Source organism: Lottia gigantea, assembly GCF_000327385.1.
Source record: "Lottia gigantea unplaced genomic scaffold LOTGIsca_159, whole genome shotgun sequence".
Classification (NCBI taxonomy): Eukaryota; Metazoa; Mollusca; class Gastropoda; family Lottiidae; genus Lottia; species Lottia gigantea.
In genome coordinates, this window is record NW_008707942.1 from 117,938 (window position 1) to 133,008 (window position 15,071).

Below are 15,071 nucleotides of genomic sequence, written 5' to 3' on the forward strand. Positions count from 1 at the left end.
TGCCGAATATTCCAGATTTTTAATCAAGGTCAAAGGTCAATGATTCGCAGCCCCGTTTTCGTAGATATTTATAGGCAATCAAAGATACTTGTACACATTATTCATAAACACGATCAGTCCACTTTATTTTGTATGTAGAATATATAGTAATAGAAACTATTAAAACAGTAATTTATTGTGTTGATTACTACTTACACTACCTATCAAAATAATGAACTGGTCAGATTTTAATGTGCATGAATATCTTTTCCGCAAAATCAAAGAATTTGTTGGAAACAGAGAGATAAACAAAGAAATTCAGCATGGGGTAAATTTCAACTGAATCACTACAATTTCATTAACAATGGTCAAACAGAATAATAAACCAGTTCACAGGATTTTAACTGAAAAAAAAACTCTACAGTTGTACAAGATCTAGGAGGTGCATGCCCCTTAACGTGCCAACATTTAGGAGATACATGCCCCTTAATGTGTTAACAATCAGGAGGTTCATGCCCCTTAATGTGTTAACAATCAGGAGGTGCATGCCCTTAATGTGTTAACAATCAGGAGGTGCATGCCTCTTAATGTGTTAGCAATCAGGAGGTGCATGCCCCTTAATGTGTTAACAATCAGGAGGTGCATGCCCCTTCAACATGCCAACAATTAGGAGATGCATGCCCCTTAAGGTGCCAACAATCAGGAGATGCATGCCCCTTTACGACCCAACAAATGGGAGATGCATGCCCCTTAACGTGCCAACAATTAGGAGATGCATGCCCCTTAACGTGCCAACAATCAGGAGATGCATGCCCCTTAACGTGCCAACAATTACTTACAAAGCAAACACCTTTATCCCTAGTAAGCTGTTCTCGACAAAAATTGAAAATTGTAACAATAAAACTAATTAATTCTGGTGCAATATTCTCTAATTGCAATGTGATTTTAAAATATCTTTCTACAATCAGGGCTTGTGTTTTAACGACTTCGAAATTTTACAATTTCTTACATGTTCCAATTTCTTTTGTAAGATTTCAACTTTTTTTTTATGATAAAAGTTTTTATCAAGTGAAAAAGGGGAATGTTCCATTGTACTTGTACAATATGAATTTATAAATACCAGATATAGTATTGGACTTTGCACATCCAACCAAATCAAAACAATTTTTAAAGTGGCCATTAAATTCTAAACAGAAGCCCTGATCTGCACACATCTATCTGTAAATATCAACTTTTATAAATACTAGTCACAACTGATCTCTGCCACAATGAGAAAAAAACACTCAATAGTTAGTTAATCTAGTCATGCATACAGAGTGAATCGAGCTACTTTACCACAAAAATGTGGCGTGGTGTTCTCAGAAGAATCAGCATTTGCTGCTGAATAGTCAGGTCATGTGACTGAATAGCGAAAAATCATGCTGAAAAAACTTAAAACTGTGCAAAAGTGATTGGAAATTGTTGAATTGTTGAACTCTTATTCAAAAAATCTAGCGTAAAGTACAAAAAAATTTGCTCCAATTCTTACCTCCCTTGCTTCTCGTTTGATGAGCAAGTGGTGCCACCTATTGTCATCGAAGCGTACATGACTAGGACGGACTTCTGTTTCATACGCTCCTGATCCGAGGTTTATCGTTAAAATAATTCCTCCATCTTTCATAGCAACGTTTAAATAATCTGTAGAATCACCTGATGGAGAACACAAAATAATTTGCTTCTTGGAAAGAGCACAAAATAATTTGCTAGTTGGGGGACAGGGTCATTGATACAGTAGATTATAATAGAAGAGGTTCTGTACCTTGTTTCTTCTATTATATACTCAACATTTTTACAACTGAATTTTTTTGCTTATTTGCACCTTTTACTGTTTCAAAATCACAAAATAATTGGCTAGTATAAGAAAGTTCACAAGAAGTTTCAAGTATTAAAATATAATCTCTAATTTACTTCATGTAATTATTAATCTTAAGGTACTATATCTTCCTATAAATAGATGTATCATGGTAGCTCTTTTGAAATTGTCATAGAAAAATGTATTGGAATTGAAAACCTAAAGGTCTCAAGACATCCTATATTGAACTCAAATCTTCAAAATACAGCTGTTCAAAGACAGCTCATTTAAAAGTGGGAAATTTGAAAACCTAAAGTTCCTTCATTTCAACCTATGTCAACCTATATTGAGCTCAAATACTCCCAAAATATATTTTAGTCACATCAGCTCTGCTGAAATTATCAAAGAAAATGAGAGTTAACTTACCAGTAAAGAATAAAAGGCCATTAGATTGTTTTGTACGGAAATCAAGTGAGATCTGATCATTATTACTAACTATAGGATCTCCTCGACTTGATAAATCATAACTAAAATATTGAGCTCCTAAAAACGTAGCATCTGATGGTATTTTTTCTGAAAAATATAAAAAACAGAAATATTAAGTTTATATTTAAAAATGTTTCTTAGAAACAATAAATTCTAAAGATGAACAAGAAAAATATGCCCATTATAACTGCAAGTTTTACAACAAAGTCATGAATTTTATATATTAATATTGCCATGTTACAATAGAACTGTTTGAGATGTTGAAATACAAAGCCAAAAACATTTTTTACTCATCAAAATCTCAACTGAGAGAAGACATCAAACCTCCTTCTAGAATATTACAATTCTATGTCCAAAACCCGGAAGAGATTGCCCCAATTTCTAATGGAAATACTAAAAATGGCCTATTTTTATGAAAAACAATTTCAATGATATTTTTTTATTTCTTAGGCTAGTTTCCAGAAAAATCTTATAATAATTCTTCATAAAGTTTTAACACCAGTTATTCATGACAACCATAGAAAACAAGAGTCCTGATATCTTAAAAAAAAGTCAAGTCTCAGTAAAAATAGTAGTACTTATCGTTTTTCAAGGATATTTTTTGTTTTGGACTATTTTAATATACTACATTAAGAAAAAAAAACCTGGTATCTTTAACAATACTAAAAAGTTAAGTCTTATGTAAAAATCAATTGTTGAAGTGATTAGCCTTTTTCTTGCATGTTAATTGTTAGTTCTATGTTGAATTATTTATATTTACTTGTAACAGACTAAATCAATAGTAGTTATATACTAGTGTTTTTACAGTATTGATTATAATTATTGATTTTTAATTAATTATAGATTGCTGATAAATACTGTATAATTGCAAGTATAACGCTCATATTTTCTGACTCATGAGTAGAATTGTATCCTCAAAATGTAATTTTCATTTACATTTTTCCTTTTCAGTAAATATAGAATATCCTAAAACTCTCTAGATAAGCAAACATGCTTAATATTTTAAAATTATCCTACTACTGCACAGAGGCTCTGGTTGAACCAAGTCCACGGGTTCCAACATCCTCTTAGAGGGATACCACCAGAAAAAATGTAGGGGAGCATGTAATATATAAAAATCCTGGGAGGGGCCCCAACCCAAGTAAGTCCCTCACTTATCTTGTTGAGTCCCTACTGTTGTAGCTTTCTGTATACATAACACATGTATGTTTATTGTTTCTGACAAGTCTAGCTGTAAGCTGTAACTGTATTTAAAACTTTCTAAAACAAACTAATTGTTATTGATTTTACATATAATCAGGTGAAATCTGAAGAGTTGAAAGGAAGGGGAGATAAGTGATTAATTGTTAATGAGACTTGACAATAATCAGTTTCCATCAACATCACTGGTTAAAGCTACATATCATAGAATAAAATCTGCTTCTATACTTGAGATAAACGAGGTTGTAACATTGCAATTAAAAAATGCCACAAAAGCACAGACACAGGATGTATAAACCTATACTTTTTTTAAATATTAAGAAAACTGTGTGTTGTTAAGTAAAACCATCAAATCTTTAATATTGGCACCTGTAGATAATCTGAATTAAGGGTAAATCAAAGGTGTATCAATATCACTAATTAAAGCTGCAAATCTGCTTCCATATTTGAAGATAAAAGGGTGTGTTTTAGGGGTCTTAGTAAACTCTGAAGAACTGTCACAAAAATAATATAAAGCAGACTAAAGATCCTATTATGAAAACTTTACTTGAAAATGCCAGTTAAAATTTAGAATGCTGTCTGTCTTGTGATGTTGCTAGAGAATTAATGGAACACGAATTTCACCAAGACTACCTCCATAAAGTTGTGGGATTGAATATGGTTGTTTCAGGTGACGACTACAGTGAACCTCCTTTGAGAAGTTTTGGATGCAAACCTTGCTTTAGATCATATTACTTTCCTATCCTATAATTATTGATTATTAATTAATTATAGATTGGTGATTGGTGACTGTATAGTTGTGAATATATATAAGGTAATGGATGCAAACCTTGCTTTAGATTGTACTTTCCTATCCTATCTTGCTTTCTTCCAACTCATTGGACCAGTTATGATGCACAACACCATGCAGTATGCAATGGGGAGGAATTGAAGCCAGTTGCTTAAATTTGTTTGGATTCAAAATCTCTTTATATTAGGATTAAGATTTAAATCCTTTTTGAACTACACACTAATGACAGACAAGACCATGCAGTGAGCAATGGGGAAGAATTTAAAAGCCAGGTGAATAATTCAATTTCCCACTGTGTTGGTATTAAGAATAGAGAGAGAGAAGTAGGTATATAATAGATGAATGATGGCTAGACTTGATAATATCCCAACATAAATAAACTCATTCTCTCACTCTCTTTTACTGTTAGTCTCGCTCTCTCTTACTGTTAGTCTCACTCCCTCTTACTGTTAGTCTCACTCTCTCTTACTGTTAGTCTCAATCCCTTTTACTGTTGGTCTCAATCTCTCTTACTGTTAGTCTCGCTCTCTCTTACTGTTAGTCTCACTCCCTCTTACTGTTAGTCTCGCTCTCTCTTACTGTTAGTCTCACTCTCTCTTACTGTTAGTCTCAATCCCTCTTACTGTTAGTCTCAATCCCTCTTACTGTTAGTCTCTCTTACTGTTAGTCTCAATCCCTCTTACTGTTAGTCTCGCTCTCTCTTACTGTTAGTCTCGCTCTCTCTTACTGTTAGTCTCACTCTCTCTTACTGTTAGTCTCACTCTCTCTTACTGTTAGTCTCAATCCCTCTTACTGTTAGTCTCACTCCCTCTTACTGTTAGTCTCGCTCTCTCTTACTGTTAGTCTCGCTCTCTCTAACTGTTAGTCTCACTCTCTCTTACTGTTAGTCTCACTCTCTCTTACTGTTAGTCTCACTCTCTCTTACTGTTAGTCTCACTCTCTCTTACTGTTAGTCTCACATCTTGTCTTTGTATAAGGTATTTTGTCGGTAGTAATTATTCCCAATCATCCATACTTTACATAACATATTTAGTTCAAAGGATACCTACTACCTGCTTGCTCTCCCCGAAAATCTTGGCAATGATTCTTCACTGGACAATATATCAACAGCTTGTATTGTACAGTCTGTGAATGTTTAAAGATCTTTCGATCAATAGAATAACGCTGCTGTACGGGTAAATTTCTCTCGTTAGTCCAAGGTGCGGAAAAGTAGGACATAAAAGGCCATTCACGAGTCAATAGGAGTCTAGATGACAGAGACTACCAGACAACTAAGATAGATAACTGATATTAAAGTCTATTTTATTGTTTGGCCGACTGTCTAATCACATAATCAATAAACAAAACAACGTATCTACTGACTGAAAGTTGTAAATAGAAATAGTAAATGGACATTAAAGAAATTGTTTACTATAAATGTTTACACCCACTGCTGACAGAAAGGCATTAATTTTATTTTTAAAATGGGTAGAATCAGCCTCAATTTAATTTCCAGGAATGGTTGTAAGCCCAATTTATCTGTCTACTTTTACTAGAAACAGTGGGTGGAAGAGATCCTTCAGCATTAATTCTATTTTCCAGTGCAGTGGAGGCATATCTAAAACAAAACAAGAGATGTAAGGGACCATTGAATTTATTACCGGAACTTTTTGGAAGCGCAGGCAGCAAAGTGTTTCGTGCTTCTTATCCAGAAGAGAAATGAATCTGCAATCCATTTCCGGAAATTTCTATAAGTCTTACATCTCTGCTACAATTACAACTCAAGAGTACAGTAGGTGGAAGAGATCCATCAGCATTCATTCTATTTTCCAGTGCAGTGGAGATATGCTCTATCTGTCTCTATTCTGTCTGTCTGCAGCATCAATAAAATATAAATATATAAAACTGAAACTAAAACTTGGAAAAAGAAGTTGATGGATTAAGCCTTGGAAAATAAAATGAATGGAGTTTTACATCCTACTTTTCTGCACCATGTGGATGGGCTGATGAAGATTGAATTAAGTCTTAGAGAAGAGACCTTTAAAATGTTAGACATCAGTTTCTACTATTCTCCAAGAGATGAAACATTCTTGTCTAAAGCTGATTAACAGACTGTCATCTTGCATGATGTTCTTTCCAAACTCGGTCAAAAAATTGCAAAATAATGTATTTAATTACAATTTTCTCTAAAAACAAAACCTTCACGTCCAAAACTTAAAGAACAACATTCATAATGAATGGATTAATGATTATAAATGACGCAACATCTCTATTTCATCTCTTACAGACGAGACATCTTTCAGGGGAGATAATTCATTAACTAACGAACACAGCCACAGAAATTCTTAACTAATGCATCATAATTTCTGAAAACCTGTTGGCCATTAATCAATTCCCCTGAATGCTGGGTAATTTACAGATTGTGAGGCTTTAAGTCGTAAAGAAACATGAATCATGAGTTCAAATCTCCCAAGATTTTCTCTTGTTTTATCTCCTTCTTTGATGATTCACTTTTTAAAATATTGCAGATAATCAGAAACGAATTGTGACCTTTGGTTATGAACTTTGACCTCTAAACGACATTATCATTGCGGTTGAGAGGATATCATGGAATATTAATGAACTGCGGAACTAATAAAGATATTCCTAGTTGATTAGAAATAGAGAAATGAAATGGAGCGTGGTTAATTCTGATTATCACCCAGAAGAAACCAAGCAAGAAGAAAATTACCAGGAATTATCACCTAGAAAACTTGGTATCCTGCAGCATCAGAATTTAATTAATATCAATTCTAGATCACCAGAGATATTTGTGGAGTTTTCATGATAGTGGATGGAAGCTGACACTGGGCTGATCATTGAGGGACAGAAGGCATCAGAATCATTGAGGGACAGAAGGCATCAGAATCATTGAGGGACAGAAGGCATCAGAATCATTGAGGGACAGAAGGCATCAGAATCATTTTAAATCGGGAATGATTCAAAATCATCAAATCTAATCATCTAGCACAGTGCTTCTCAACTGTGGTGAATAAGACTTTGGCAGGGGTGAAATAAGTCAGAGGGGTGATTAAAAAAAACTGAGCATTTCCCCTGCACATATTTGATTTGAAAACAGAGTTTGTTACAAGAAATCACATAACATGCTCAACCACATGTTTAAAAATCCCATGATATCTGATTAATTCTGAATGCTACAGATATACTCATATATTTTTATGATCAATCTCAAGAGATCTGATTGGTTAATTCTGATGGTTGTTGATTTAAGATCAACGAAAATGGAAAAAGTGATGACACAACGTCATTAGTAAAAACTATTTAAAAGATTTTATTGTGATAAATGACAAAAGAAAGTTAAAATGACAGAATAGATCTCGTTCAGAACACGATTCGTATCATTATTAACTACCACAATCATTAGCGATAGATCCGTTTTTACAATGACAGCATTAACGTTTCTCTACATTACCGATATCATCAATAAAATCACGAAGATGATGCAATAACAAGAGTTAATTTCTCACGCTATTAAATTGTAATTATGGTGCATTCTGGGATATTGATACCACTATAATTATTGATCAGTTTAGAGTTGTTTTGTCATCAACCAACCAATATTCTCACCGTGTCGATATAATCTTAATAAGCCTGTAGAATATCTGTTTAAGTCAAAATCCATACTAAAATAAATAACGCCATGTTGAGATCCCTGCAGTCAGCCTTGAGCTTTCTACATTTCTAAAGTTCCTTTTTATTGTTGGGTTAGAATTTTTTTTCCGGCATTAATTTAAGATTCGAGAAAGAACTCTTGTTAGGCTACTTCAATCTATTTTTATTGTCACACCCAGGCAATATTCGAAATATCTAACATGGGTGCAAATAGTAATAAAGAACAATGTTTTGTAGTTTTCTGTAGTCAGGTTCTTGTCAGTGGTGCAAAATGAGTCCATCTTGAACAAATGATATAATTTATTATGTACAGCCAACAGTTCAATGGTTTCCTGCTTAGGAATGACTCTATCAATATCAGAGAGTCAGTGATGCCTGTTGGAAAGATAGTCATGGGATCAGTGTAACATTATTCAGATAGAATGAGAAACTGTTCACCAATATGCTGCAGATTATAAAAACTCTCAAAAATATCATTCATTGCACACTGTATGGTATTCAATGTCCATGTTAATACAAGAGTTCTGAAAGAAGAGCATAACATTAATCTATTTTACGATTAATATTCTTTTAAGATAGGTCATTCAAATATTACATCCCCTGACCCCCTTGCATGCTGTTAGATGTGTTCAAAAGAATTGGAAAGTAGGTCATCAACTCAGCACCAATAATGATCTATTCATCATTAGTATATCACACAATACCAGCTTAATAACTGTCAAAGGAATACTACACATTCATAAACTGATATCAGGGGGTATGAGAAGCCTGGGCTCTCAAGCTCTGGGGGGAGGGGCATGGTAGGAGAGACAGACTTAGAAATAGTTTAAAATCAATATGATGGAATGGAAAACTTTTTATCATCAATGTTCGCTCCCTCTCCATCTTGCATCTTACATGACCATTCTCTTAATTGGTCCAAATTACAACTGATAAGTAGGGCATCAACTCAATATTAATCTATCCATCAATAATATATCTTAAGATACTAGCCTAATAACTGTCATATAACTACCACCATTCATAAACACATTCATATTTCTAACAATAACTGTCATGTAACAACCACAAATCATAAACACATTCATATTTCTAACAATAACTGTCATGTAACAACCACCATTCATAAACACATTCATATTTCTAACTATAACTGTCATATAACAACCACAAATCATAAACACATTCATATTTCTAACAATAACTGTCATGTAACAACCACAAATCATAAACACATTCATATTTCTAACAATAACTGTCATGTAACAACCACAAATCATAAACACATTCATATTTCTAACAATAACTGTCATGTAACAACCACAAATCATAAACACATTCATATTTCTAACTATAACTGTCATGTAACAACCACAAATCATAAACACATTCATATTTCTAACTATAACTGTCATGTAACAACCACAAATCATAAACACATTCATATTTCTAACAATAACTGTCATGTAACAACCACAAATCATAAACACATTCATATTTCTAACTATAACTGTCATGTAACAACCACAAATCATAAACACATTCATATTTCTAACTATAACTGTCATGTAACAACCACAAATCATAAACACATTCATATTTCTAACAATAACTGTCATGTAACAACCACAAATCATAAACACATTCATATTTCTAACAATAACTGTCATGTAACAACCACAAATCATAAACACATTCATATTTCTAACTATAACTGTCATGTAACAACCACAAATCATAAACACATTCATATTTCTAACTATAACTGTCATATAACAACCACAAATCAAATATCATCTGAGAATTTCTTATTATTGTTTTTATATATCAGTCTACTAATCTTATTTTTTAACATCACCTTTCACTTTTCCATTTCAACTTTTGCTTTATCATTTTTACTTTCGCTTTATCATTTTCTCTTTCACTTTATTATTCTTATTTTCGCTTTTATCATTTCAACTTTCGTTTTTTTTCCCTTCTGCTTGAAAGAAGCTATAAATAACCTATTAAGAAGATGAAATAATTTCAGGTTCAGACAACTTCTGTGTTCTGTGTGGTTAAATTACCGTTTCATTATATCTTGTCTTTCTAGCTAGGTCGACTAGCAGATGAGCAAACGATGTCTCTAGTTCTACTGTTCATTTGGAACTTGACAAATGTGGAATCTTTTTGGAAACTTTTTTCATATTTCTAATAACACAAACACATCCTTAGATTATCAGTACTGTTTCAAAGCTTATATTCAAATTAACTTTAAAAAAAGTGACTTTTAGTGGGCCTACAAAATGCCAGGATCAGCAGGTCCTAGAAAGGTGATTCAATATTATTTCAAAACATATATTTATTAATATTGATAGCCTGATAGAGTTAATATAATAAGTGATATTAAAGTAGAACTGTTGGTAAAATGACCCAGTTGACATCTTATTGCCAAAAATCATCTCAATACCAGCATTGAATAAACCTTCTCTTAATTTCCCCAAAAAAAGAAATCGACATCTCTGGCTTATACCAACGAAGTTGTAAAGACACTAGATCAGCTAGTTCGCCTTACATGTTTCTTACACAAACACTATCTTTATAAACCTCGATATCATAACCAATTATTTTCTACACGATCTTACGTCTGAGTTTCAGAGTTCCAAACCACCAGGGAAATTTGAAAGTGCAGTTTTGGCCAGGACTTTAAAGAACATGAATTTTTTGACAGCTCATTACACTGAGTCTGTATTATATTCTAACGTTTATTTTAAACCACTTGAGAGAAGAAAGGGAATAAAATAATATGTCAGATTTGAGAAGAGATAAATATATACATGTTTGTTTTAGAAGAATGATATATTATTGAAACTGAAGAAGATTTTTATGTCCCCTCTTGCTCCCCAAATAATACTAACACAATGGAGGATATTGTCATTTAATATAATCTATTTATTAAACAACTATAATTACAAGTAACAATTAAATTGAAAAACCCACTATCAACTTGTGATAGGACTTAACCCCAAAATTTTACCAAAAACCTCCTAAAAAAACCAAAACCATAAACTTTATGAAAAACAAAACACTATACCAATAAAGAAAAAAAGGAGGAGGAGGGGAAACCAAAATAAACAATTGATGATAACAAAGCATAAAAAAACGTGTGATTTGTTGAGCCCCTTCTCTGGAACGAATGAAGTCACGTGACTTATCACATGATCAATCAGACCACAAAATGTATTATTTACAATAATACTTCTTTATGTCTTACTTTCTGGGTTTGACTGTTTACAAGCAGCCCCAATGTTAGGGTGGAGTCTGTGCGGCCTGAACCCCAGCAAGTGAGAATTAAGCCCCAGCACCAATTCATTCCTGGCAATGGGCCTGCTGGAAAGCATGTTGATAAATAAAAACAATATCATCTAGACATATTCCAGTAGAAATGAAGGAAGGATCACTCCAGTAAAATTGATTTATTTTCAATTTGAACCTATCAATCTATCAATATTTAAACCAGAATAATATTTTTAATAATATAAGATCTAGACAATCCCCTTTACACCCTCTCTGTTGACTTACTAGTATCTGTCTATAGAAATATATGTATATAATAGTAGGTCTAGCCAAAATAATTTGAAGGATAATAAAAAATAATGAAGTGTGAAAACAGGGAAATTGTCTGATCTCTGAGATCATTGTTATAATATATTATAATTATTCACCAGCTCCCTCTAGACTAAAACAGACATTTCATTTTTCACTGATAATCTCTTACATCAATCTGATTAAAGTATTTCAAACCAAAAATGTTTTCTAGCCTTCAAATCGGAAATCTTATAAATAGGCAAATAATAATAAACTCTTTATTTTACATGGGTCAGAAACTCAGAATTACACCAAGGTGACATGGTCCTGTCTAACATTCAGTCCATGGGAACAAACATAGACTCTTTATTTTACAAGGTTCAGAATTAGGTCCAATACAACAAGGTGACATGGTCCTGTCTAACATTCAGTCCATGGGAACAAACATAGACTCTTTATTTTACAAGGTTCAGAATTAGGTCCAATACAACAAGGTGACATGGTCCTGTCTAACATTCAGGCCATGGGGACAAACATAGACTCTTTACTTTACAAGGTTCAGAAGTAGGTCCAATACACCAAGGTGACATGGTCCTGTCTAACATTCAGTCCATGGGAACAAACATAGACTCTTTATTTTACAAGGTTCAGAATTAGGTCCAATACAACAAGGTGACATGGTCCTGTCTAACATTCAGGCCATGGGGACAAACATAGACTCTTTACTTTACAAGGTTCAGAAGTAGGTCCAATACACCAAGGTGACATGGTCCTGTCTAACATTCAGTCCATGGGGACAAACATAGACTCTTTATTTTACAAGGTTCAGAATTAGGTTTAATACACCAAGGTGACATGGTCCTGTCTAACATTCAGGCCATGGGGACAAACATAGACTCTTTATTTTACAAGGTTCAGAATTAGGTCCAATACACCAAGGTGACATGGTCCTGTCTAACATACAGTCCATGGGGACAAACATAGACTCTTTACTTTACAAGGTTCAGAATTAGGTCCAATACACCAAGGTAACATGGTCCTGTCTAACATACAGTCCATGGGGACAAACATAGACTCTTTACTTTACAAGGTTCAGAATTAGGTCCAATACACCAAGGTAACATGGTCCTGTCTAACATACAGGGATAAACACAATCACAAATACTATGTAGGAGGAAACCATCTGTTTCTGGTTTCAGAGTTTGTATTGAATATCTAAGTTGTTTGTTTGTCTTATTGTAAACATGGACTTGATGCCATTCAGTCAAATCAACACTTGAAAATTCTGCTTTCATCAACCAATGAAGGCAAAATAATCCACATTCAATCCAAGTACAGATATCGAATCAGAAATATGAATGGTGAAAATAAAACTTGATATGAAAGTTGACTAACAAAATTTTATCATCAACATGTAAAATTATAAAGGTGCCAGTAGAAGCTTTAAGTTAGACAATCTCTTAAACAATACCAGATACAAAAAAAACAATGAAACAGAATGGCAAGGGTCAAATTCTTAGGAAAGAGAGTTATCTGCCGATTGCATTACACTTTATACAACATTATTTCTGACTGATCACACAGAGATAAGAAGGCTAGAATTTCAACGGTGAGCTGTGAACACTATTACTACCGTAGTTGACTTTGCTAAAAACATTACCGTTTATGGGACTCTGGACTAAAAACATTCCTGTTTCTGTTTCTGGGACTCTGAACTAAAAACATTCCTGTTTCTGGGACTAAAAACATTCCTGTTTCTGGGACTAAAAACATTCCTGTTTCTGGGACTAAAAACATTCTGGGACTAAAAATATTCCTGTTTCTGGGACTAAAAACATTCCCGTTTCTGGGATTATTGTAATATTGGTCAAACAGATGGTAAACCTGTCACATTAACTGGGTACTTATTAAATGACTGGAATAGCCATCCTGGATTATTAAAGATAGAATAGACTTGCAAGACTAAATATTCTTAGAAAGAGTAAGAGCTATCTGCTCAGTGCACTAGACTCACAAGGCCATACCATTCCTAAACTTTAAACAAACATTCTCTTTAAAGTTAAAATAAGAACCATTTAAATTTTCTAGCACTTTAAACAAATAACCAACTTAAAAAACTTGTGAGAAAGAATTAAATAATTTATCAAGTTTCATCTATATTGTATTTGTTGTTTTCTTTTCTTTGCCGATCTTCACGAAGATGATAGAATCTTTGTACGAGGAGTATTGATCCTGGCCTAAAGCCTTTCTGAATGAATCGACTTCCCGAATACTTCACTAGCTTTATTCTCTATCAATTCTAGAATTAACCAAGCTGAAAATGAAGTGAACTTTAGATTAGAACGACCCCTATAGTTCAGAAGTTGATTTGGTTGCTAATGATTGTAAAAGCTCTCTGAATCCTGGAGTAATTTTTAGACAATTCAAATTAACCACATGAGATACAATTGTTCATTTTATATCCAATTAGTATCAAACATTCTTTCAGTTGATTTCATGAGAAGAAAAACAACAAATACAAGTCCGTAATGGCTTCTATCAGTTGAATCCATGTAAATATAAAATGAAACAAATGAACTTTTTAAGTGAATCAGGGACAACAAAGCATCAATTTCCACCATTCAAATTTCCTGGCAATTCCTCTAAACTAAGCGTTTTATGATAATTATATATTTCGAAGACAGAAATTGTCCGATACACATTAAAATATAAATACCCCTCCACAGCCCCTTTATAATTTTGTCTGCATAATGAGGCTCGATGTTGTTAATAACTTCTTATCAAATTCTTATTCCAATACTGAAATCCATAGTCTCTACTTGTGACCTAGGCCACTGCTTCTATAAGAGATCTCTTATAAAACCTTATACCACACCTCCTAATGCTCGCATCTTGAGGCTAAGATCTTGTTCCACCCTTGTCTCACAATTCCCTAATAGAACAATCCTCCCACAAAAGCCCCAATCTGCCCAACCACCCCCCTAACATATCCCCCGCCATACTACCAGTCAATTAATTCCCTAGAGGTATAGATCAACTGTCTTGTAGTAAAAGGTTAAGATAAGAGACAATAGAAAGATTAGTCCAGTATCTTGTAACTGTCAATCAGTGTGACATTTAAAACAATTGTTAACTCTTCAAACCACTAAAACATCATAACAATAGTTTTTATATTATACCAGAAATAAAAACTAATTCTGTATCTTTATAACAGTGCTAAGGTACTACAGTATCTTATTGAACTAATGAAATAAATTGGAAATGAAATGAAATGAATGCAGTTTTATGTCCTACCATGTGGGTTAATGAAGATGAGCAGGGCCATGCAGTGTTCAATGAGGGAAATTTTGCCAGGACAGTGGCATTAGCCTGCTCTTTTTCAATTCCCAACTGTCCAGGGATCTTTAACGTACACAGCCTGTAGCACACAGGGCCACGGTCTATTGTCCCATCCAAGCCATCCGAACGACTAGACGCTTTTCCATGTCAGTCCCTCTTACCTGCATCACTGACAGGTGGAAAGAGGGTTGTATATCGACCTATGCTAGGATTGAACCCTGGACCTTC

The 15,071-nt window shown here is 33.6% G+C and overlaps 1 protein-coding gene across 1 annotated transcript; it reads right to left on the bottom strand.

The window, feature by feature from the left end:
- Positions 1-1,456: 1,456 nt before the first annotated feature.
- LOTGIDRAFT_141342 (hypothetical protein) lies at positions 1,457-2,366 on the bottom strand (the record flags this gene model as incomplete). The annotated part of the gene is made up of 2 exons (XM_009050917.1): positions 1,457-1,668; positions 2,237-2,366. Coding segments are annotated over 2 exons (342 nt in total), but the record flags the coding sequence as incomplete, so codon positions are not given.
- Positions 2,367-15,071: the final 12,705 nt, after the last annotated feature.